At 41.6% G+C, this 26,174-nt stretch overlaps 1 protein-coding gene across 1 annotated transcript in view; it reads right to left on the reverse strand.

The window, feature by feature from the left end:
- FSIP2 (fibrous sheath interacting protein 2) overlaps positions 1 to 26,174 on the reverse strand; it is a 62,339-nt gene that overhangs the window by 30,380 nt on the left and 5,785 nt on the right. The window contains exons 5-12 of the mRNA XM_087954701.1: positions 25,020 to 25,159; positions 23,630 to 23,774; positions 20,506 to 20,616; positions 17,906 to 18,044; positions 16,555 to 16,629; positions 4,544 to 5,302; positions 539 to 620; positions 239 to 275 (exon numbers count right to left, since the gene is read on the reverse strand). Coding sequence (XP_087810827.1) covers positions 239 to 275; positions 539 to 620; positions 4,544 to 5,302; positions 16,555 to 16,629; positions 17,906 to 18,044; positions 20,506 to 20,616; positions 23,630 to 23,774; positions 25,020 to 25,159 — 1,488 coding nt within the window. The remainder of the gene's footprint in view (positions 1 to 238; positions 276 to 538; positions 621 to 4,543; positions 5,303 to 16,554; positions 16,630 to 17,905; positions 18,045 to 20,505; positions 20,617 to 23,629; positions 23,775 to 25,019; positions 25,160 to 26,174) is intronic.

Below are 26,174 nucleotides of genomic sequence, written 5' to 3' on the forward strand. Positions count from 1 at the left end.
CGAAGGGGGGAAAGTTGCGATACGGCACGTAATGACAACGTGACGCCACAAGTTTGACACCCTCTTTTTACCGATCTCAGTAGGATGGAAGGCTAAGTCAACCTTGAAATGGTGAGCATCGAGCTACTGGCAATCGGCAGAATTGGCCTGCAATGTTGCATTCTAACCACTGTGCCACCACGGCCCTTACAAGTACACAGTCACCTCAAATGTAAGAATGGTTAATAGAGTGACCTACTTTTCCTTTGAGGCTCTCTCGAAGTGCTGATTGGTCTCTGAAAGCAGAAAGTGATGGAGAGGGTCAATGAAAGATTGTGGAGCAAACTATTATACCCATACACACAGAGAGACAGAGACAGAGATACAGAGATACAGATATACAGGTACACATACACACAGGTATATAGTACCCTCCAGTGAACAGCCTGGCAACATTTTTCTCATCAGAATGACAAAGGAAACTTATTGCGAATTCTGGAGATTGTGGTTCAGCAATACAAGTGTTAGAAGTGGATGTTTTAGGATGTCTGAGACTTACGAAGTAGAAAGCAAGCGCTGAAGATAAGCTGAACAAGATGACTCACATTCCTCATTGTCCTGAAATTTTGTAGTCATGTGCTCTGAAAGAAGGGGAATACCAGCATTAACATGTTGTATAGCAATCTAATTAATGAAGGGAGCCTTGACATACCAACGTTCCTCTCACTTTAATCCACAAAACTCTAACGCAGCTGAATGTCAGATAAGGGAAATCCACTAAGTCAGACATAACTGTTGGAACTGAAACACTGGAAAGACCTCAAGGATGCCTTGTTCTCTTCTGCTCACTGTCCCAAATGGGATTATTACTATTTGATGAAATATATCTCTAGGTGGTCAGCCATTCTGTCAACAAAATGTTTTCATTTCAAATGTTTTCATTTCTGAATGGAAATTAAGACTGAATCATTTTCACTATTTTACCTATCAGGATGCCACAGGCACTTCTGTACAAGTCTGAGGTGCTTTTGATAGCTTATCAACAACATGGCTAATAAGTGATATTTTAATCCAGGGGTCTCCAACCTTGGCAACTTTAAGATTTGTGGACTTCAACTCCCAGAATTCCTCAGCCAGCAAAATTGGCTGAGGAATTCTGGAAGTTGAAGTCCACAAGTCTTAAAGTTGCTAAGGTTGGAGATCCCTGTATCAATCAATGCTAACCTGCTGGCTAGAAACTGTCTCAGCCTTTCATTTTAGTTCCCCACAAAAGTCAGTACTTCTTCCCCCAAAAGTAGGGAAAGCAAAACTCATCTACCCACCATATTGGCCTATCTCCTGGCCTCACAATCCTCCATTTTGACTCTTTGATCCAGTTTTATCATTTGCTACTATGCTGAAAAATCAGGAGTTGGCCATCAGGCAATCCCTCCAATGGCCTCACAGATTGTCAAAATATAACATGCAGCTACTTTGGCAACATTGCTGATGGAAATGGAACGTCCCGCTATAAGCCCACCAAAAGGGACACTAAAAGCCCACCAAAAGCAAGATAGAAGATTGACTGGTGACTAATTTATACTATATCTAGTACAGGTAGGCCTCGAGTTACAACAATTCATTTAGTGCCTGTTCTAAGTTACAACAGCGCTGAAAAAAGTCACATATGATTATTTTTCATACTTACGACCTGTGCAACTGTAGGACCCATGGTCACATGATCAAAATTCAGATATTTGGCAACTGACTCTTACTTATGACGGTTGTAATGTCCTGAGGTCATGTATGTGATCCCCTTTTGCGACTTTCTGATAAGCAAAGTCTGTGGGGAAGCCAGATTCGCTGAACAACCCTGTTGCTAACTTAATAACGGCAGTGATTCCCTTAACAACCGAGGCAAGAAAGATCGTATAAAATGGAGCAAAATTCGTTTAAAAACTGTCTCACTTAGCAATGGAAGTTTTGGACTCGACTGTGGCAGTACGTCAAGGAGTACCTGTAATGCCCTTCGTGACACAGGAAAGATATTCAGAGCATACATTTGCATTTGTTATCACAGAAGAATCCTTTCAGAGAAAGGCTCGTAGGAGTGAGTGCTTTTCTTTTGTAAAAAAAGGAGATTATTTGGATGTGGAAAGCCTGATATTAAATGTCCAGTTGCTGCAGCCCAGAGGTTCTGACCAGTTCTGGAGAACCAGTAGCGGAGTAGTTTGTAGAACTGGCAAATCCCACCTCTGACTGGCCCCACCCCCATCTATTCTCTGCCTCCCATTGAGTCCCAGCTGATTGGCTGGGTCTTGTTTTGTTGCCCTGCACAGGAGAACGGAGCTGGAAAGCAGTTTAGTGGGAGGGGGAGGGAATGGGGGTTTTGCAGTATCTTTCCCCTGCCATGCCCACCAAGCCCACCAAGCCAAGCCAACCCTACCAAACCATGCTCACAGAACCAGCAGTAAAAAAAAATTGAATCCCACCACTGCTGCAGCAGGCCTGAAAAACTGTGAACTAGTTACACCCAGTTTGGGGAAACAGTTTGGCCCTTACCTGTTTTCCCCTTATTAAGTCGTCTCTTCTTCTCGGAGTGCCTTTCACGTGGTTGACTTCCTTCATTCTAGCAAAATTAAAAAAAGATTGTTTTAAAAAAATGTTATCAATGTTTCGCATGCGGTGGTCAGTCAGCCCAGAGTTTAAACTACTCCTTGCTATCTCAGGCCCTCCCTCAGCTCAAGCATAGCCCCCTCAGCTTTTTCAAGCAGTGTTGTACCATTAAAGTTGCTTTCTTCTTTTGCTTCACTTTACAAGAGCCTTCGTTATGATGAGCATGATGAGGGGCTGCTGAATACATGGACGCTTTGCCTGACGGCTTCGATGGAGTTCGGTGAGATGGATTTGCTCCTAGCATGAAAAACAGGAGCAATAACTTGCATTAGCAAATGCCCAGAACTCAAATTTCATTACCACTAAAGTATATTACTCCAATGCAACAAATCATAGGATGGCACAGGCTAAGCGCTTTGGGCCTGTTAAACCAATGAGGACACCGCAGCATTAGCGATACCAGCAGCACAATAAGAACAAGGTTTGCAAATTTAGATTTGTGTCCATTATCAGAGCTCATTAGTGTTTCATAAGAAGAAGAAATATCTTGTCATGCCCCTGACGGAGTCTGATTCTGAGGGGGAGGCCAAGCAGCTGACAGGGAGTGGGATTGTGGCTCCGTTGGCTGTGAAGGAGGCTGGGGAAGGGCAAAGTCTGGCTGGGCAGAGCAGGGGAGAGGTAGAGCAAGGCAGAGGGAATTCAGAGGAAGATCCAGGCCCACGCCTTTTTCATCCTAGGGCATGCAAGGAGGAACAGAGAAGGGAGCAACATGAGTTGCAGGGCTTATGGGGAGGAAAGGGCCCTGATTCCCTTGATTAGCTTCAGCTGGGAAAACAGTGTATAAAAAGGGAAGCGACGCACAGCAAAGTTGTTGGAAGCAAATCGTGAGTTATCTGTTATTGTCAAGGCTTATCTGGGTTCCTGGCGTCTTCCCAACTATGTGTGTTTTGTTGGCCTTTCAAGTCTGCAATTCCTTATCCTGCCCTGTCAAGTTAATTGCTGCAGCATGGTTTGTGTGGATTTTTATTTACAGTTTGTATGTACTTTGTTTTCGGAACGAATTTCCTCTACTTAAAGACTGTTCTTTGGAGAATTTTTTCTCCAGCCGAAGGTAACCTGGACATTGGGGGCAAAGTTGGCAGTATTAAAGGGACTTTTCTTACTTATGTGACTGTGTTGCCTTTGTGCCATGCCCATTTGGGTCATCATACCTCTCTACACATTACAAAACACTGAAAGGAAACACTGAAAGCACAGGAATGCAACCATTTTTATATGATGGGATTGGAATTTGCTGTTTAAAAAAAATGAAGAAAATGATGCGTTTCCAGAACCAAGGGCTAGAAATGGAAACAATTTTAGAGATAGGCCAAACTTTGATCAAACGTCTCATAGGTAGTCCTTGACTTACGAATGGTCCCTTAATGACTGTTTGAAGTTATGATCTACCTGAAAAAGTGAATAATGATCCGGATCTGAAATTCCCATGGTTGCCACCCTCCCACAATCGTGTGGCTGCACTTTGAGCACTCGGCAACATAGTCGCATTTGGGGCCTGTTGCAGTATCCCGCTGTCACATGACCCTGTTTGACAACAGTTTTGTCAAAAACTAGCTTTTATTTCCAGCTTTTACAAAACCACACTCACAGCGAACAATGGGAACCCACTGATGACCGCTGCATTTGCTTAATTACTGCAAAAAAAAATATTGTCAAATCAGATTTCTCACGTGACAGACCCATTTTATGACCATTAATGACTTGCAATTTCTATTAGAGCTGCAACTCAAGGACTACTTGTATTCAGCTTTTCTATCCTCCATTAGCTATAGATATAAAATGACAGCACCCCCACCCGACCCAATGAACATTTTCTCCATAGAATTCCTTTATCCTCCTGCCATTTTTCATGACTGTTTGTCTCATTTCAGTCCTAGGACCTGAAACTGCACCATGAGGTAAGACTTACCACCTGAGCATGAGAAAATGTGCTTGTTGTTGCTATTGCTTGTTCCGTGTTTGCTGCTGCCACTTGAATCATAACCACCGCCTGCTTTTCCACTGCTGCTCCCACAACCAGCTGATCCACAGCAACCGGTCTTGCCACTGTTACTGGAATATCCTCCTGGCCCACAACCGGAACCACAACAGGAAGTCTTGCTTCCACATCCAGTTGACCCGCAACAGGAAGTCTTGCTTCCACAACCGGTGGATCCACAGCAGGAAATTTTGCTCCCACATCTGGCCAGTACACAGGAGGTCTTGCTTCCACATCTGGTTGATCTGCAAGTTTTGCTTCCACATCCAGTTGATCCACAGCAGGAAGTCTTGCTTCCATAACCGGCTGATCCGCAACAGGAAGTCTTGCTTCCACAACTGGCTGATCCAGAACAGGAAATCTTGCTTCCACAACCAGCTGATCCACAACAGGAAGTTTTGCTCCCGCAACCAGCTGATCCAGAACAGGCAGTTTTGCTCCCGCAACCACCTGATCCAGAACAGGCAGTTTTGCTCCCGCAACCACCTGATCCACAGACTGATGCTCCACCATCATTGCTGGCACACGCGGCTGAAGCAGAGGTTGGAAATTTATCTTTGCTCATTCTTGACATGCCAGACCCAGGATTGGCTGATGGATTGTTACTAACCACACTGCTGATTGTTGACACAGCATCCTTGGCTGAAGAGAAGGAAACTTTGCTGCTGCCAGGTTGAGGAACAAGTTTGCCTACAGCAAAGGACAAGAAGTGATATCTAAGAAATGATATCTATGAAAAGAAGAAGAAACCTACTTATTGCTCTGCCAGTTTCACTGCTCGTGGCTGGCACTGCTCAATGAATGAGGATAAAATTTTTAAAACTGAAATGCACAAACTAAGGCCCTGAAAATCTTGAACATGCCATCAAATACGTCTAAAAGGTGTTATCAAATTCAAATTTTAAATATGAAAGAAAGGAAAATGACCAAGTACAAATGGGAAAGTCATCATACTAATTGTACTTTGTGTTAATTAAGCCTTTCAATTTAAATAAAATTAATCCAAATTTAGTTTTGTTCCAGCTCCACCAATCAGAGGCCATGCATGGGCCTAATCTGAAATGTAAAGGGGAAAAAATACAAATCTTGCTTACTGTACAAACTAGAAGGCACAGTTACCCATGTTTCTTCTAAAATAAGACTGGGTCCTATATTAATTTTTGTTCCAAAAGTCACATTTGGGTTATTTTGAAGCAAATAGTATTAAATGTGCCTGCCTGGCTGATTATCTTAATTGGGACTTATTTTGGGTTAGGGGTTATATTACAAACATCCTGGAAAAAATTATGCTAGGGCTTATTTTCTGGTTGGGTCTTATTTTCAGGAAAACGCGGTAGCATTGCCATATACATATAGAAATGGTGTAAGACTTTAGGAGAAACCCTCCTATACTACCACCTCTTGCAATACTAGGCAACACAGTATCAACAGTAGAGACCTTCAAATTTCTAGGTTCTATCACAGTGATTGTGAACCTTTGTGTTGTGGTGTGCCAAGGCAATGGCCCTGCCACACCCTGCGCATGGGCGCACAACCCCCCCTTACCTGCACTGTGCATGTGTGTGCCTCCCAGCTGATTTTTGGCCCATTAGAGGCCATTTTCACCCTCCCGGGTGCTCAAGGAAAGCCTCTGCAGCCTTTGGAGGCAGAAAAACGGGCCCGTTTCGGCACTTCCAGTTTCGGCACTTCCGGTATTTCTGTAAGGCCCGTTTTTCAGCCTCCAAAGGCTGCAGAGGCTTCCCTCGAGCCCCCAGGAGGGCAAAAAGACCTCAAACGGGCCAAAAAATCAGCTGGGAGGCACGCGCATCTGCAGTGCAGGTAAGTTTGGCTGGCGCTTATGTGCCCATACAAATGGCTCTGCGTGCCACCTGTGGCACACGTACCATAGGTTCGCCATCACGGTTCTATCATATCACAAGACCTAAAATGGACACATAATATCAAAAACAACATCAAAAAAGCACAACAAAGAATGTTCCTTCTGTGCCAACTCAGAAAGCTCAAACTGCCCAAGGAGCTGCTGATACAGTTCTACAGAGGAATGACTGAGTCTGTCATCTGCACCTCTATAACTGTCTGGTTTGGTTCTGCAACCCAACAGGACAGACACAGACTTCAGAGAGTAATTAGGACTGCAGAAAAAACAATTGCTACCAACCTGCCTTCCATCGAGGACCTGTATACTGCATGAGTCGAAAAGAGGGCTGTGAAAATATTTACAGACCCCTCACATCCTGGAAATAAACTGTTTCAACTCCTACCCTCAAAATGACGCTATAGAGCACTGCACACCAGAACATGATTCTTTTCTTTTATATACACTGAGAGCATATGCACCAAGACAAATTCTTTGTGTGTCCAATTACACTTGGCCAATAAAGAATTCTATTCTATTCTATTCTATTCTATTCTATTCTATTCTATTCTATTCTATTCTATTCTATTCTATTCCATTCCATTCCATTCCATTCTATTCTATTCTATTCCTAATTCAAACTTATGGGACTCAATTGAACCCTCCATTGTTTTTTCTTCTTGTTCTCTTTCCTCTACTAACATTTGTCTAAAATCATCAATAAAGGTTCTTGTTTTATGTGCTTTTTTGTTTTTGCATCTAACCTTCCCCAACCAACAGCAGGTTTCCAAATCCTACATGCCCCCCCCCCCCATTGCAGACATTGGATGCATTTAAAGGTGTGTGAACTTCAATTCTGAAAATTTCCCAGTCAGCATGTTGGGTAGTTCTGGAAGTTGAAATTGACACATCTTAAGAGTTGTTAAGGTTGAGAAATACTGCTCTAAATCACAGGAGTCAAACTCGTGGTGTCATGTTCCTGTCACATGATGTTTTGTGATATTTTTCTGATTCGCGGAGCTGGGGTGGGTGTGGCCTGTGCTTGACGCATCCGGCCCACAGGCCACCAGTTTGCCCCCCCTACTCTAGATGATCCCATGTGAATCTTTGGATCCTGAGGCCTTTTCAGAAATCAAGTGGATGGGTATAATTGTAGTTTCATAGACTTTTATGGACAATAAAACAGTGTAAAAAGATAGTTTTTGCTTAGTAAGCAAGAGGGGTATATGTGTGTGTACACATGCACATCTGTGTGTGTGCACATACATAAGTTAATGCAATCCTACCTGACTATTTCCAGCTTTCAAGGATTTTAGTCATGGTAAAAATTAAAAATGAGAATGTAGAAAAATAAAATGTTATATCAACATATAAGGTGTTGTTGTTTTTTTAATTAGCAGGTTCAGGGCAAATGGCCATCCTGACTTTTCCTTTTCACTTATTTTGGGTGAGCAATATTGGCATAAAGAGGAAATGGGGGGGGGGGAGAGCAGGCTAAGAAAACCAAGACAGAAAAGAGCCGGGTTAGAGGAATGGAGAGTGTGGAGGGACATAAGAGTCCCCCAGGTTTTACTTCTATCCCCAATATTTCTCTCCTTTTTTTGTTCCTTCACTCTCCATTCACATTGATGTTTTGCTCTCTCACAGCTGAATTCATGAACATCCTTTACTGCCCAGAATTATTGGGCATTTCAAATTAATTAATTAAATCAGTTACCAATTTAGCAACTGCATTCACTGCAACATGTCAAACTGCTTATTGTGGCTTTAGCATGATAAATGATTTCAGGCCATTTAGTTAGCCTATGGTACAATGTGTTGTACAATGTGTTGCCTAGACAAAGGTTTAGGTCAGGTACCAAATTAAGCATATAGTGTGAACACAGCTACCATGTTTCCCCCAAAATAAGACCCAACTGAAAAATAAGCCCTAGCATGATTTTCAGTATGCTCGTAATATAAGCCCTACCCCCCCCCCAAAAAAAAATAAGCCCCAGCTAAGATCATCAGGCAGATGGACACATTTAGTACTGTATTTGCCCCAAACTAAGACCTAATTGGAAAATAAGCCCTAATGGGTCCTTTGGAGCAAAAATGCTAAGACCCACTTGTATTTTTTGGGAAACAAGGTAATAGTAAAACAATTAAAAGGGAGAATATGGGAAAAGAAAGAAAGAAAGAAAGAAAGAAAGAAAGAAAGAAAGAAAGAAAGAAAGAAAGAAAGAAAGAAAGAAAGAAAGAAAGAAAGAAAGAAAGAAAGAAAGAAAGAAAGAAAGAAAGAAAGAGGGAGGGAGGGAGGGAGGGAGGGAGGGAGGGAGGGAGGGAGGGAAGGAAGGAAGGAAGGAAGGAAGGAAGGAAGGAAGGAAGGAAGGAAGGAAGGAAGGAAAGTTTTGATACAAATTCCCTAAGAAGCTTCTGAGATAAATAAATGGAACCACCTGGGAGAAAACAAAGCAGGTTAAGAAATTTATTCATGACTTAATATTTGAAAAATCAGAAGAGAATATAAAAAAGATCAACCAAAGTGTCATGAAGATATAACCTTTCAGTATTTGCTGGGAGAGGATAAAGCTTTTAAAACTGTCAGGATCATCTCAATAGAATGAAAACAAAAGGCAAAAGACAGATTGGGAAGGATCTGGAATAGGACTGTTAGTAAAGTATTTCACTAGTAACAAGGTGAGGGAAGATGCTGAAATTACATCCTGTTAAGCCAAATGTTACCCTGGACAACAGAAAATCAAGGTTTTAAAGGATGAGGCTGTCCTGGATAAAAGACTACTGTACTGCAAACTCATTCAGACTTTTCCAAAACAGACTGAATCTCACTGCCAAATACCCAATAGGTTTAAATAGATGGAACAGAATAAACAGTTGTGACTGAATGATGATCTAAAAGATATACACACTTGAGGATAGAATGCGACCTTCAAAAGTTTTGAATGTAGCCCTCTGAAATCTTGCAAAAGTTGCCACCGTGTTTTAATTTATAAGTGATGAGAAAAATTATTAAATGTCTAGAGCATAATAATGTCTATATTACATTATTTTTAATATTACTTAAATAACATGTAGTTATTGTTCTGCCTACATCCATTTTATTGGCCATGGTCATTTCTCTGTTCTGGCCCAACTTACTTTGGGAAGCACCAATCCTGTCACATGAGGCAAACGTCAGATTTGCCCAAGTTAGTTGTGTATCCCTGAGCTAAATGCTGGATATAGAAAATCCAACTTCTCATTTCTACTCTTTTTCCAAATAGTGGCCTATGTCAGAGAATGAAGTTGTGGTTTTCAAAGTGTTCTGAACCTCCTGAAGGGACAGCAGGTGGTAAACTTGAGGCAAATACGAGGACCTTCAGATTTGTAAAACAAAAAATTCCCTGATGTGGGAATGAAATACCAGTCCTTTTTCTTGCTAAAGGCTGAATTAAAATGGGATGAATGGAACAACTATAATAATGTAAAGGCAAAATGACCCAAAATAAGCCTTTAGAGTCATGAAAAGATTGTCTACTACACACTTGCATTCAAGAGCGAGTCAACAGAATTTGCTAGACCAATACTCGAATACAGTTCATCAGTCTGGAACCCACATTACGTATCTGATATTAGCACAATTGAGAAAGTCCAGAAATATTTCACAAGAAGAGTTCTCCACTCCTCTACTCGTTGTAGAATACCTTATGCCACCAGACTTGAAATTCTAGAACTAGAAAACCTTGAATTACGCCGTCTTCGGTCTGATTTAAGCATGGTATATAAAATCATACATTGCAATGTCCTACCTGCCAATGAATACTTCAGCTTCAACCATAACAACACAAGAGCACACAATAGATACAAACTCAAAGTTAACCGCACCAAACTTGATTGCAGGAAATACGACTTCAGCAATAGAGTGGTCAATGTCTGGAATACTCTACCCGACTCTGTAGTTTCTTCCCCAAACCCCAAAAACTTTAACCTTAGACTGTCTACTATTGACCTCACCCCTTTCCTAAGAGGTCTGTAGGGGGCGTGCATAAGCGCACCAACGTGCCTACCATCCCTGTCCTATTGTTTCTCTTATTCTTCTTTTATTTTTCTTATATGTACCCATTTCATGTATTCACAACTATGTATACACTTATACTTATTATCTTGTAAACAATTGGCAAATCAAATAAATAAATAAATAAATAAATAAATAAAATAAACAGCAAGATTATTACCAGTGTCATTCAAGCTGAAAATTGTGTTCTGTGGGACATGGGATGGCCTCAGCTACAGTATTATGAATACTGTTTATTTGGTGGTGAGGTGTGGCTAGACCCCAACCCAGTTGGTTTTGGGGACAAGTGAGAATTACAGTGGGAAAATATGTCATTCAGAATGGTAAGAACAGAGTTCCCCTGCATTAAGTACTCCTTAAGGCTCAATAGCTACATGTTTTATGTGCTTCCTGAGTCACAATGCAGGTATCGGACTGCAGAATTTTGGCAATTGTGATCAAGCCACTGAAATTCAGAGATGTGGTTGGAGGGGATTCTGGAGGTTATAAAAAGCAATTATATGTTGCCTGTGATAAAAATGTAGGCTGCCCTCTGGGATACCGTTGTGTGTGATGACATTATGTACAGCACTGAGGTGGTATATAAACACTGCAATAAAATCATTGGTATATTTTAGAAATAATTGTATAATAATTGCTTTCTGGTCAGGGCCTCCAGAATTAGTTGGGTAGCAAACCCTCTCTGGGCTCTATGTCTGGCTCAGAGGCGTTGTTGCAAATACAAGTGATATTTTGCTTTGCAGTATGCTGGCTTTCCAATCATTTTTTGTAAATAAAAAGAAATAAAATTAGCTCAGGCCAGAAGACTAGTAGATGCTAAGGAACTGGTCAGCAGCACAGGCATGCAGGATTTTGAGCCAACTATATGTCCCCGTATTAATTCCCATGGACCATTCCTAATAATGAATACATACCGTACCTAATATTGCTGAAGACTCAAGGTTATGTTAAAGAATGAATTAAAGGAATAAAAGAATAACGGAAATGTATTGATTAAAGCAAAGACAATAATTAGGCTGTTGACAGTTGCTAACCTCTTGGGGAGGCAACAGATTTCCACATTTTAACACACAAAGAGAATTGCAGCCCTTAGGCCCTTATCAATCCAGGGAATTATGTCTGTAGGGTTTCTATCTTCTACATTTTATTTCTTCATTCTAAGCAGAGAAACCACAGATATCCTTCTTTTAGCATATATGTGTCTTATTCAGGCAATGAAGTGGACAACAATTTATGCCATAATAGTTTTTAGTTTTCAAGGTGCCACAAGTTTCAGATTGTTATCTAACTTACCTCATGAAGTTCGGCCTCAATCAACTAATCCATGCACAAATTTTAGCATCTATGAAGAACTGAAGCCTCCCCCGCTTAACAGTATGCTATTATTGCAACAAAAGACGCAGAAAACTCCGCAATCGGTGCCACCTTATTTATTTTAAGCCTTGGGGAAGGAGACTGCTCACTGATTACCTGGCTCCAGGTCAAGGCTTCCCTTTTTGTGCAGGTCTTCCTCGACAAGGGTTTCTTGCTATAAAATTAAATATACATATATATTTAAAAAGTAGGTATGAGAGCATTTAATTGAATATTTCAACTTCAGAGTAGACTTTTAACAGCCCCAATCTTATCTAAGCTTAAAAGCTTAGAAAGAAATATTGAATTTACTATGACTCCACTCTTATGTATTACAGCAATATTTCTCAGCCTTGGCAACTTTTAAGCCAGTATGTAGGCAAAATATGTCTGTATTACAATGTTCTCTGATCCAAATTTTCATCTTGCCCCATCATTAGTATGAGCCACCCACTATTACTGTATATGAGAATACATATTTCCGCTACACACTCCCAGCTTTTGCAAATCATACCCCAAATCACATCCCACTGCTAGTTTTCATTGAATCATCTTGAGTCCTTCTGGGTAGCTAGTCTATCACATTTCATTCCAGTCTAGCAACATGAATTGTGATGGCACAATTAGTGATTGTTAGTAGTTACAATGGCACTGGAAAAGTGACATATGGTTGTCAGGGTTCCAACGATTGCCCTAATTAAATCATGAGCCACGAGCCAAGCTTCAAAAGAATCCAAAAGATTTATTAGGAGCAACATGTCGTATGAAGCCAATGCTGAGACACATAATTTACTATCACCTAGGACCCTATTTCCCACAAATCCCCTAGGTGTGTCATAAATCAGATTCTCCAATGAAACACATTCACGGGCTGGGTGTCATCAATCACACTCTCCAACGAAGGATTTTCATGAGCAGAAGTTCCAGTAGCCTAGGCTACAATCTCCACAAAATAAGCGTGGAATGTGCTTCTGGTCTTCATCTGCCACACTGCTCCCTCAGGCCTTTCCCCTCCTCAGATAACAGATAATCAGAGTTGGAAGAGACCTTATAGGTCATCTAGTCCAACCCCACCCCTGCTCAAGTGGGAGACCCTACACCATTTCTGACAGATGGCAGTCCAATCTCTTCTTGCAAGCTTCCAGTGATGAAGCTCCCACAACTTCTGAAGGCAACTTCTGTTCCATTGGTTGATTGTTCTCACTGTCAGAAAGTTTCTCCTTATTTCCAGGTTGAATCTCTCCTTGTTCAGTTTCCATCCATTATTCCTTGTCTGGCCTACAGGCGCTTTAGAAAATAGCTTGACCCCTTCCTCCCTGTGGCAGCCTCTCAAATACTGGAAGACTGCTATCATGTCTCCCCTGGTCCTTCTCTTTACTAGACTAGCCAAGCCCAGTTCCTGCAACCGTTCGTTGTATGTTTTAGCCTCCAGTCCCCTAATCATCCTGGTTGCTTTTCTCTGTACTGTTTCTAGAGTCTCAACGTCTTTTTTATAATGTGGTGACCAAAATTGGATGGATGCAGTATTCCAGGTGTGGTCTTACTAAGGCTTTATAGAGTGGTATTAGTACCTCACTTGATCCTCCTTCTTATGTCAACTCGGAAACAGGCATAGGAATGATTTACGAGTTGACAATGGTCATTTTTCACACTTATGACCATTGCAGCATACCCATGATCATGTGATCAAAATTTGGTCGCTCAGCAATTAGGATGGATTTATGACAGTTGCACTGTCCTGGGGTCACGTGATCACCATTTGTAACCTTCTCAGCTGGCTTCCAATAAGCAAAGTCAATGGGGGAAATTGTTTAACAGATTCGTTTAATGACTGCATGATTCATTGAACAACTGCAGTTGATTCGCTTGACAACGGTGGCAATAAAGATTTTAAAATGAGGCAAAACTCACTTTACAACTGCCTTGTTTATCAATAGAAATTTTGGGGTCAATTATGGTCGTACGTCGAGGACTATCTATATTCCTTTATAAGTTATTCAAGGCGGTAAACATACCTAACATCCTTCCTCCTCCTAGTTTCCCCACAGCAACTCTGTGAGGAGAGTTGGGCTGAGAGAATGACTGGTCCAAAGTCTCCCATCCAGTTTTTGTGCCTAAGGCAGGACTGGAAGTCACAGTCTCCTGATTTCTAGACCAGCACCTTAACCATTGCATTGGTTCTTTTGTAGATCAACTTTGCTGGTGCTGAGCTTCTGTGACTGGTCTTTGCTTATTATTTCTACTTTCAGCTCATTAAATAATATTATTTTCAAAACAGGAGGGCTTCAAGTAACAAGACACTTTTGGGAGCAGAAAATATATAGGCAGTCCATGATTTATGTCCACATTTGAGCCCAAACATATTGTTGTATGTACAGTGAGAGCTTATGGGCCGGAGACAAATCCCTTGTGTGTCTAATCACACGTGGCCAATAAAGAATTCTAATTCTAATTCTAAACTTTTTGTTGCTAAGTGAGACATTTGTTTCCCCCATTTTACGACCTTTCTTGCCACTGCCATTGTTAAGTTAGGACCCCAGGTTGTTAAATGAATCCAGCTTCCCTATTGACTTTGTCAGAAGCTTGCAAAAGATGATCACGTGGCCTTGGGATACTGCAACCATCAGATATGAATAGCTTGCCAAGCATCTGAATTTTGATCACGGAACCATGGGGATGCTCCAGTGGTCATTAAGTGTGAAAAAGTCATAAATCACTTTTTTCAGGGCCATTGTAACTTTGAACAGTCACTAAATGAAGTGTTGTAAGTTGAGGACTCTATAGGCAAAGATTAGCCCAATTGACACTGGATATTCTTCTAAGTCAAGGCAAGATAGAAGCAGCCCTTTAGGGGCTTCGCAGTGCAGACTTTTCCTTTCGGTCAGACCCATCTTACCTCTGTAGCACTGGCAAATTTTCTTGGGATCAGTTCAGAGCTGGGTATACGAGTAGATTTTGTATCACTTCTTTCTCTAGAAAGTGATACCTGGCTCCCAGGTACAGTCACGTCTCCTGGGATGTGGGGAGGAAGAGACAGAACTGAGCAATCAAATTTGGGAGTTATGAAACCCATCCTTAGCTCTGGTGCTTCTAATCCAGGGGTGACAAACTCAAGAGCTACAGGCTGGATCTGGCCCATGATGGTCCTTGGATCTGGCCCGCAGGGCTGCCCTGGAATCAAGCAAAGGACCGGCCCGCCGTGCCTCTGCCAGCGAAAACGGAGCACAGGGGAAGGAGTGCGTGTAGGCCCCCAAGCTCTGTTTTTGCTGGCAAAGGGCTAGCAAAACGAACTAAAAGTAAAACAAAACAAAAGGAGAAATGTTTCCCCTTTTGCATTTGAGCATGCAAGAAGGGACAGGAAAGGAGGAAGGGAAAGTGAAAAGATAAAAAGAAGGAACAAGGAAGGAAGGAAAAAGAAGGAAAGAGGAGAAGGAAGAAAGGAGAAGGAAGAGAGAAGGAAAAAGAGGGGGGAGGGAGGGAAGGAGGGAGGGAGGGAAGGAAGGAAGAAAGATTATAATAAGAGTGAGGGAGGGTCTGAGGGAAGTCCTGCCTTAGCACTTGGCCACCACAGGTGCCCCCGACAAGAGTGACGTCAAGCTGACCACTCCCACCTTGGCCATGCCCCCTCTCTCCCCCGTGGTTAAATACAACCCTGATGCAACCTTCAATGAAGTTCTAACCAAAGGAGAGATTTGCTAGATATTCCAGAAAACTAGTATTATTACTGCTATAACCAGAATCTTTTCCCAGCACATTCTCTGCCTTTGTGCTCTAGGCCAAGTGAAGGATGAGAGTAGGAACAGAGATCCCTTTGCTTCCTCAAGGGCTTGCATGGTGTCTGTGCTGAATGAGGTGGAGAGGGGTTTCTTTTTCTCCCTACCTGAATAGAAGCTGAGTGAGTATCCAGTAGAGAAAAATAGATTGCTACGGATAGATTTGGGTGGACAAATGGGAATGCCAAATGTATATGACTGTGTTTCATATCATATGAAGTGGGGGGAAAAAAGTGACTTTGGCTTTGCACATTTTAATGAAAACAATCATTTTGTTGGTATGTCATGGTTTATGGATTAATAGCCATGTTCACCTCGCATTTAATCCGATTACCAAATCAGTTCTGGATTGGCAAAGAACTATACTGCACCACCAACTAACTCAGCAATTTGGGTTCATAAAAGCTAAGGCACAAACTTTCTAACTTTAGATAGGTGAAGGCAGCCACTGGATTTGCAGCCTCCTCCACTGCTTCTTTGGCCAGCTTAAAAGCCGCCATCCATACTGTTAGTTGATGAACTAGGAAAGTTAATTCATCCTACCCAGGCTCCTTCAGTCAACTCCTTTCTTAAATTTGATTATAGACAAAATTTCTGAAAAACATGGTGGTTGGCGGTATGGATAAGTTTTAGACATAAGATGTGTCGTATCATTTGAATATAAGATGTGCCCATACATGTACTTTTTCTGAAATTCTGACCTACAGTGATCCTTTGCTCACCCTTGGTAAAAGATCTGTTATATCTTTAGCTTTGAATTATTTCCCCCCACATTTTTCATTTCACTGATTCTCCTGAAAAGTGGTTCTTATTCCAGACCCCAGACCCCAGACTGACTATTCCAACCCAATCTCTTTTCTTGCATCACAGAACTGAAAAGTACCTTTGAAAAATGGTGTTTCTTTACCAGGGAGACTAATTGATCCATTCTCCAGGTCCATAAGATCACTGATGTCTTCTATACTTCGCTTAAAGGGGGATTCTTAGGAAAAAAGATCAACATTTGAAATAGAAGATACATGCATCAAAGAAGAAGAAAAACTCCTGATGGGATTTGCAATACCAGAGAAGAGGACTCTAGTATAGGATTTCCATATTTACTTGTCTCACACCACTACTGGTGATGATAACTGGTGAGAATGACCATCATTGTTCTATCAGCAGCATCCATCTGTTGCTTATCAGACATGTCTACAACCAGCTCTTGAACCAGCAGACAACTTCGTTATCTCAACTGGCAATCACTACCATGGCACACTTACAATAGCAGCAAATATTGCTATGCTTATTTGTAGCAGAGAGGGCACATCAAGGGTTTAGTTGATTATCCTGGCTTGGTTGTCTAGGCTTCCACCAAATGTTACCAGCAAGTGGGAAACCGTCCATTATTCACTTTCCTTAATATGGGCTAGGGTTAGTGGAGAGGTGGATTTTGACTTCTGGTTCTACTGGTATGCAAGGGTTTTGGATAGGTGTGTCTGACCACTAGCTGATACCCAGGGATAGTAGGTTAATTCTGTTCCTGAAGAGCATTCTACCTATGTTCAAAAAGAGCTTAATACACATTCAGTGCTCTCTTCCACAACAGTGCTATACTCATATATACTCATATGAAAAGGAGCCACTTAATAGTTGATAGACTTATTTTGTACACAGATTTGGAATTATTTCCAAAAAGTACTAACTTATTGTTGAAAAACAATTTATAATCATTGGCTAGAGAGGCAGCCAATTCTCTCACTCACTCACTTCAGCACACAACCCCCACCACCATCACAGCTGATCAACTGATCCACATCTTTGAGTTAGGGATCAGTTCAAACATTAAAAGGACAGTGGATTAAGGAGGAGAGCCTATAATTGAACTGACCTACAGGAGAACAGTATCTGGGTAGTAGAGGGACAATGTGTATTCAGGTCAACCCAAAATGGCTGATAGGAACTGCCTGATCTCACATCTCCTAGGCCCAGGGGTTATCTGACCACACAACCTGGAGAATGGTTGGTGAACCAAACTCTGCTGGCTGCCTAAGGAGAAACCACTACTTAAAAAAAAAAAAAAGAACAAAGGTTTCATCTGAGGATCACCCAGGTATGGATGGGAAAGAGGGGGTGATGGAAATGTTATTAGGATATTATATTTAAAAAGAGTGCCAAAATTCATAGCTGAAACTCTTTTCAATATTGGTGGCAATTTACTGATGGATCAATGGAAGCAAATAAAGGAAAAGGATACGCAGCCATTCAAATTCACTTACCTTTTTTATCTGACAAGCTCTGGTTTTCAGGGGTGTTCACAGGGAAGATTTTGGAAGAGGGCAATAGGCCCTCTCTTTGGAATCGCTCCTGCAGTTTCATCAGGTGGTGTGCCATTTTCTTCTCTAGCATGACTTGTTTCTAAGTAGACCAAAAGAGGGGACCCAATCAGGGGTGGGATCCGACAGGGTTAACTACCAGTTCGGTGATTTACGATGTGCTTCCCTGCACGCTGCACGCACGTGTAAATCTTCATCAGCTTGCTGCCTGGACAGCTGAGCAGCGCTGCGTGCAGGGAAGCAGCGTTTGAAAAAGCACTTTTTCAACCGAAGCTGTGCCTTGCACAGCAGCTGAGGTTGAAAAAGCAGGAAATAAAGGTCAGGTAAGAGCCCGGGCGGGCAGGTGGGCCAGAACAGCAGCAGATATGGAACAGGTTCTATGTCTGCTGCTCTTCAGAGCTACCGGTTCTACAGAGCCGGACAGAACCGGTAGAATCCCACCCCTGGACCCAATATTATTCAAAATCTCTCCCAAGAGCTCTAAGAAAAGGCCCAATGGCTAAGGTAAGGGAAATTAGAATAATGGAAATGAACTGGGAGAACCAGAGATCCAATTCAGAAGACAAATCTGATGTGACTGGCATCACCGAGAAAATTCAGGAATAAGAGCATGGAAATCCTCTTGAAAGAATTTGGATTAGAAAAAAAATTAGAGAGGAACAAGAAGCAATATCGTGGGATTCATTACAGATTACCCAGGCTGGCTGAAGACACAAATGTGGCTTTTCTGTATTTGATGACCAGGCTTTCAAAAAGAAATACAATAGGAATAGTATGGGGTTTAAATTTCCTTGATATTTGCCAGGAATCTAACTCTGCTAAGAATCGGAGGACCAACAAATTGTTGCTTTATCTCATGTACAACTCCCCAGAGGTGCGTATGGCAGGATCAATTACTTTACCTCACCTTTCCAACTCAGGTCCATCCTCCCCCTCCCCCAAATCTATAGTAATACATTTTTTCTAACTAGATGCAGAACTTTACATTTTTCTCTGTTAAATTCCATCCTATTCATTTCAGCTCACTGAGCAAGTTTGTCTAGATCTGTAGGAGAAGGAGTGGCAGAACCTAGGGAGTGATGGTTCAGGGTTAGGGTGGTTTAGGATCAGCCTAGAATTCCGACACAGTCACGAGCGAACTAAGTCCCACCCCCTGTTGAATTACCATTAGTTGAGAAGATTCTTGTGCATAGGCATGATTAGTATTAAATTAGTTTAATTGGATGTTCACATGTGGACATAATCTTTCATGCCTGTCAAGATCTTTTTAAACCTCTTCTCTAAAAGCGAGGACCCATCTTTCCTAGCTTTGTGTCACCTGCAAACATTGTGACTTAAACATTGCAAACTGGTGTCAAGGCTTTTAGGAGCCAGAACGCACAGTTGAAGGTCCACATTTATGTCCCTGTGGATTAATAGGCTCGTTTTAGTTTGATTCAGCTTGCAGAAGGAAGATCTCGATTTATATCCTGGAATACCGTAAAAGAACTGGGCAATACATCCCAGACCAGGGATGTCACTCAGGCAAAGCAGATAATAGATAACAGATAATCAGAGTTGGAAGGGACATTAAAAAATAAAAAGAAATAATAGGACAGGGACGGTAGGCACATTGGTGCGCTTATGCACGCGCCCTACAGACCTCTTAGGAAAGGGGTGAGGTCAATAGTAGACAGTCTAAGGTTAAAGTTTTTGGGGTTTGGGGAAGAAACCACAGAGTCAGGTAGAGTATTCCAGACATTGACCACTCTGTTGCTGAAGTCGTATTTCCTGCAATCAAGTTTGGTGCGGCTAACCTTGAGTTTGTATCTATTGTGTGCTCTTGTGTTGTTATGGTTGAAGCTGAAGTATTCATTGACAGGTAAGTCATTGCAATGTATGATTTTATATACCATACTTAGATCAGATCGAAGATTTTATATACCATACTTAGATCAGATCGAAGACGGCGTAATTCAAGGTTTTCTAGGTCTAGAATTTCAAGTCTGGTGGCATAAGGTATTCTACAACGAGTAGAATTGTAGGTCATCTAGTCCAATCCCCCCGCCCAAGCGGGAGATCCTACACCATTTCTGACAGCTGGGAGTCCAATCTCTTCTTGAAGGTCTCAACTGATGGTGCTCCCACAACTTCCAAGGGCAACTTCTGTTCCATTGGTTGATTGTTCTCACTGTCAGAAAGTTTCTCCTTATTTCCAGGTTAAATCTCTTATTGTTCAATTTCCATCCATTATTCCTTGTCTGGCCTACAGGTGCTTTAGAAAGTAGCTTGACCCCCTCCTCTGTGTGGCAGCCCCTCAAATATTGGAAGACTGCTATCATGTCTCCCCTGGTCCTTCTCTTCACTAGACTAGCCAATCCTATAACTCACTTTGTCACGGCAGCGTCACATGACTATCGGGACTTTTTTCCCCTTCGCGGGACACATCCAGCCCATGGGCCAGGAGTTTGACAACCCTGTCCCAGACTAAGCAGAATTTGACTATTAGGAGGCCCCATAGCTACTTCAATTTTATGACATTCTTGTTCCTTGTAGCAACTTACCCGTTTCAGTTTATCTTCCTTGGTTTTCCGTTGCTGTTCTTCAATCCTCGCTTCTCGTTTAACATCATCACCAATTTTTATTAAAAGTGACATTTCTTTTTTTTTCCATTCCTGAAAACCAAAGATTGAGCTTATTGGTTGCTATCTCTCTCTGAGGTTTGCTATCTATTTCAAGATAGTTATTGTTATTGATTTTTGGTATGCTTTCAGACAGTTTAGTAATAATCTTATCCACCAATGCCTATCAGATTTATTGGGTTATAAATCCTACATATTTTGGCTAGAAATCTAGGACTTAATGAATAACAAGCAATTTCTAATGTGCATAGGATTACAATTAGGGTAGCTATGATCTATTTAAAGTAGTGATATTGCAAGATTTGAAGATAGCTCCATAATTTTCCTTTTGCTTAAAATTTGCATATTACTCCTTTTGCCTATTTTTTTAGAATATGTATTGTCCTAAAATTGAGCGCTCTCTTAACTGAAGCCCTGAAGCCAAGGAGGGGCCATCATTAGCCACATTCTGAATTATGGTTTGTTTGTTATTTAAATAAAAATTGTTAGCAGATCCAGAGTGAAAGTGATGGACAATCTGGCAAGCAACCAATCATGTGGTCCTAATGTTAATCCCCAATGTCACTAGGCTTTTCATAGAGGAAAATCCATGCCCACAAGGAAGAAAAACCTCAGTTCTCTCTATTCTTCCCAATGCCCAACACCAGTGATGGCAAACCAATGACATACCATGACATTTCATGTGACATGCCAACATTCTTCCAAATTTTTGACATGCCAAGCCCGAAAGGGTCACCATCACTGCCCCACACCAAGGCAATGAGTGGAGCAAGGGACAAGTAAATGAAGATTTACTTACAAGAACACCCATGCTTAAATCATCTGGGGAAAAAGGTGAATAGTGGCTCTTTTAAGACTAGCCACTTAAAAACAAAAGCGGCTAGTCTTAAAAGAGCCACTATTTATTTATTTATTTATTTATTTATTTATTTATTTATTTATTTATTTATTTGATTTGCCAATTGTTTACAAGATAATAAGTATAAGCGTATACATAGTTGTGAATACATGAAATGGGTACATATAAGAAAAATAAAAGAATAAGAGAAACAATAGGACAGGGACGGTAGGCACGTTGGTGCGCTTTATGCACGCCCCTACAGACCTCTTAGGAAGGGGGTGAGGTCAATAGTAGACAGTCTAAGGTTAAAGTTTTTGGGGTTTGGGGAAGAGACTACAGAGTCGGGTAGAGTATTCCAGACGTTGACCACTCTGTTGCTGAAGTCGTATTTCCTGCAATCAAGTTTGGTGCGGTTTACTTTGAGTTTGTATCTATTGTGTGCTCTTGTGTTGTTATGGTTGAAGCTGAAGTATTCATTGACAGGTAGGACATTGCAATGTATGATTTTATATACCATGTTTAAGTCAGACCGAAGACGGCGTAATTCAAGGTTTTCTAGTTCTAGAATTTCAAGTCTGGTGGCATAAGGTATTCTACAACGAGTAGAAGAGTGGAGAACTCTCCTTGTGAAATATTTCTGGACTTTCTCAATTGTGCTAATATCAGATACGTAATGAGGGTTCCAGACTGATGAACTGTATTCGAGTATTGGTCTAGCAAATGTTTTGTATGCTCTGGTTAGTAATGTGATATTACCAGAGAAAAAGCTACGTAGGATTAGGTTAACAACTCTTAATGCCTTTTTGGCTATGTAGTTGCAGTGGGCTCTAGCACTTAGATCATTAGAGGTGAGTATTCCAAGGTCCTTTACAGAGCTTGGGTCATCAACAAGTTCTTGACTATTCAGCTTGTATTTTATTTTCTGATTTTTTTTGCCAATATGTAAGACAGAGCATTTATTTGTTGAGATTTGAAGTTGCCATTTGTTTGACCATTCAGATACATAGTCAAGATCTTTTTGAAGGGTAGCAGTATTGTCTGTGGTATTGAACAGCTTTACTATTCCCTTTTCTCCGATAATTTAAGCATGGGTGTTCTTGTAGATAATGTTTTTGTGCATCAGAGTATACCATAGTACTTTTAAAAACACTGATTAGGGTTCCACAAATCTCTTCAAGGTAATTTTTGCTCCAAAAGAAAACATGGCTCTCTCTTTATATCATTGGTGAATTATTTCCTTGGAATTTGGATACCAAGTGTTATAGTGTTTGGTGTTATAGAAATGGCTAGTTATAAATTAATATGTAAAAGCAAAAAGTTGAGGTTGGAGTGTGTTTATCTTGTACTGTGCTCAGAAGAGTTGGAAGTAGTATATAGAATATACTGTAGTAGTATATAGAATATACGCTGTAGAATACCTTATGCCACCAGACTTGAAATTCTAGAACTAGAAAACCTTGAATTACGCCGTCTTCGGTCTGACTTAAGCATGGTATACAAAATCATACATTGCAATGTCCTACCTGTCAATGAATACTTCAGCTTCAACCATAACAACACAAGAGCACACAATAGATACAAACTCAAAGTAAACCGCACCAAACTTGATTGTAGGAAATACGACTTCAGCAATAGAGTGGTCAATGTCTGGAATACTCTACCCGACTCTGTAGTTTCTTCCCAAACCCCAAAAACTTTAACCTTAGACTGTCTACTATTGACCTCACCCCTTTCCTAAGAGGTCTGTAGGGGGCGTGCATAAGCGCACCAACGTGCCTACCGTCCCTGTCCTATTGTTTCTCTTATTCTTTTTTTTTTTTTCTTATATGTAACCATTTCATGTATTCACAACTATGTATACATTTATACTTATTATCTTGTAAACAATTGGCAAATCAAATAAATAAATAAATAAATAAGTCAATTCCCACTTTTCTTTCTTTTTCTCTTCCCCTTGTATTTTACACTCCCTTTTCCCATTCCCTTTCCTTCCCTTAATTTCCTATTTTCTTTTCTTTTTTTGCATTTTATACAATAAAAATAAAAAATGATTGGAAAGGAATTTGGATAAGTCAATAAGGATGTCATAAAGAAAGCAGGCTTAAAAATAAACATCAAATGCTTATGCAATCCCGTAAAACATCCAACATTCAGTACGGCTGGTATATGAGCTTTTCCTATTCCCTTCTGCCCCAGACATATTACCTCTTCCATTTTCTTACGAAGCAGAAGCTGCTTTCTCTTCTCAGCCCCCTGCTTTTTTTTGTCCTCTTGAGCCAAACTGAGGCGGCGGTTCTCTTCAGCAAGCTCTTCAAGTTTTTCCAGTTCTTGGTTAATTAGATCTAAATATCTTTATTTTTAGAAAAGAAATATGAAGAATTAAAAGTTTAGAAATGCCCATCTGAGATTCAAACTACCTTCCCTTCTCTTGGATTTTGGAATGTATCCCTGGGATATGGTAGAGCAGGGGTGTCAAACTCGATTTCATAGAAGGCCGCATCAGCGTGGGCCGGGGGGGGGCATGGCCAGGGGGCATGGCCAGCTCAACATCACTCTTCGAGGGTCCGTTTTTGACTGCAACGGCCTCCTGCAGTCCTCTGCCAGAAAAAAATGGAGCAAACGGCCTCCCCGGGCCTCCATTTTCACTGGCAGAGGGTTGCAGGAGGCTGTTTCGGCCAAAAATGGAACCCAGTTAGGTCATGCACAGGCCCTCCAAGGTCCATTTTCACTGGCAAAGACATCACGGGATTGTCCTTTGCTGTTTCCAGGGTGGCCCCGCAGGCCAGATCTAAGCCCCTGGGCCTTGAGTTTGACATCCCTGTGGTAGAGTTAGAGGATGGCCTTGAGGGAGGATGCATCAGTTACTATGGCAATGAATAGATAAACATTCTTTAAACCTGTATGAGGATGGAGGGTTACGAAAACCTCTCAGACAGGCAATCCCTAATTCACATGATATATAACAAAAGGAAAAGGGGAAGCAGATTCATACTTGCCAGATTTTGTTACTATATTCACTCTTAATAAAAGTAATATCAGATCTACATGGCGTCTGATTCTTGGTCTGGCTCACTTGGTAGGGCTGACAGATACTCTCCAACAGAAGAGAAAATCTGTAGCTAAATAAGACTGTGAGGTCGTCGGTGCTCTTTGAACTTAGTTGTTTTCATATCACTATCAAACTAGGTAACATCATCGGTGCACCAAGGACCCCACAGATATCCACCCTAAGAGAGTAGATTGGAATGTGGATAACCTATTGAGGGCTGTATCACAAAACAGCAGCCCTTTGACTAATCCTCATTGGAAAATGGGAAAGGGGTGAGGATTTTCCCACACAGACCAAAACACATGATACAGTTTCTCTGCCTAAAGTCAGGTGTTGCACAAAAAAGAAATAATAATAATGCCCCTGGAAAGAGATGCAATGCCAGAATGCTGATTCCCAGCACGAGTTCATCTTAAGCAATTATCCAGGATTGGCTCTACCATTAAGCAAATTGACACAATGACCTTCGGCAACGTTTGCTCGGGGAACCCAGCAAAGTGAAAGAAAAGAGAACTGTATGTCCATCCTCTCTTTTTCATTCTTCACCTGTTTCTCATTACGTTCTCTTGTTCCTGTATTGTAGGTCTTTCTTCTTTCAACAGCCAGTCTCGGTATTTTGAGGTTTCTACAGCTTCTGGAAGACCATGAGTCTCTTGCAACTTGGTGACTTGTTTCTCCAGCATTTTCTGGAAATCAAGTAGGAAACAAAAAGTTTGTGATGGAATTAAGAGCTGGTGCTATATACTGCCCCCATCTGGACACTGTGATAATGCCACATAGTAGCCTGGCTTAGGGCCAAAGAATCTTTACGGTGCTATGCCTTCAGATTAGAATCAGAAAGTCCCAGGGGTGGGATTCAAAAATCCCAGCAAACAGTCTGCTGCCCAGTTGCTAGGTGGGGGTGGCCATGGTAGGCATGGCCTACCAGAACTTCCAGGAGAGCCATTTTTCGCCTTCACAAGGGTCCAGAGGCTTCCCTCAGGCCTCTGGGAGGGCAAAAACAGCCTCCCCCAGGCTCTGGAGACCCTCCGGAAACCGGAAACAGGCCCATTTCCAGACTTCCGGTACTTCCCAAAGGCCCGTTTTCCCCCCCTCCCAGAGCCTCCGCATGGCCCCTGCACTTACCTGCATCAAAAATGGGCCGTGTGGAGACTCCTGGGTGGGGAGGGGAAGGGAGGGGTGGGCGGGGCCAGCATGTCGGTTTAAATACCGGTTTGGGGAACCAGATGCAAATTTAATATCCGATTCACCTGAACCGGTCCGAACTGGTAGAATCCCACCCCTGGAAAGTCCCCATAGGGTTAGGGTTAGGGTTAGGGTTAGGATGAGGTGACACAGATTCTCTAAGCAAGCTAAATATGTTTTTTTTTTTTTTTTTTATGGCTTGAGGCCACAAATAACGTTCCAGCATGGAAGGCTGTTCATCTCCCTTATAAACAGGTACAGTACTCAGGTTTGATACAACTGCTGTTTGGAAGGTTCTGTGGAAACTCAATATTAGGAAAGGTGCTGGTCCTGATAATACCCCTGGCGAGTACTTAAGGAGTGTGCTGACCAGCTGGCTACTGTTCTCATGGACATCTTCAAGCTCTCGTTGCATCAGACCCTGGTTCTGTCATGTTTTAAGACTGCAATCATTGTGCCAGTGTCCAAAAAGACTATCATCACATGCCTTAATGATTACGGTCCAGCTGCACTCAC

This window comes from Notechis scutatus, chromosome 1 (assembly GCF_049901735.1).
Source record: "Notechis scutatus isolate UNSWTSFEM ecotype Mainland chromosome 1, rNotScu1.2, whole genome shotgun sequence".
Taxonomy (NCBI): domain Eukaryota; kingdom Metazoa; phylum Chordata; class Lepidosauria; order Squamata; family Elapidae; genus Notechis; species Notechis scutatus.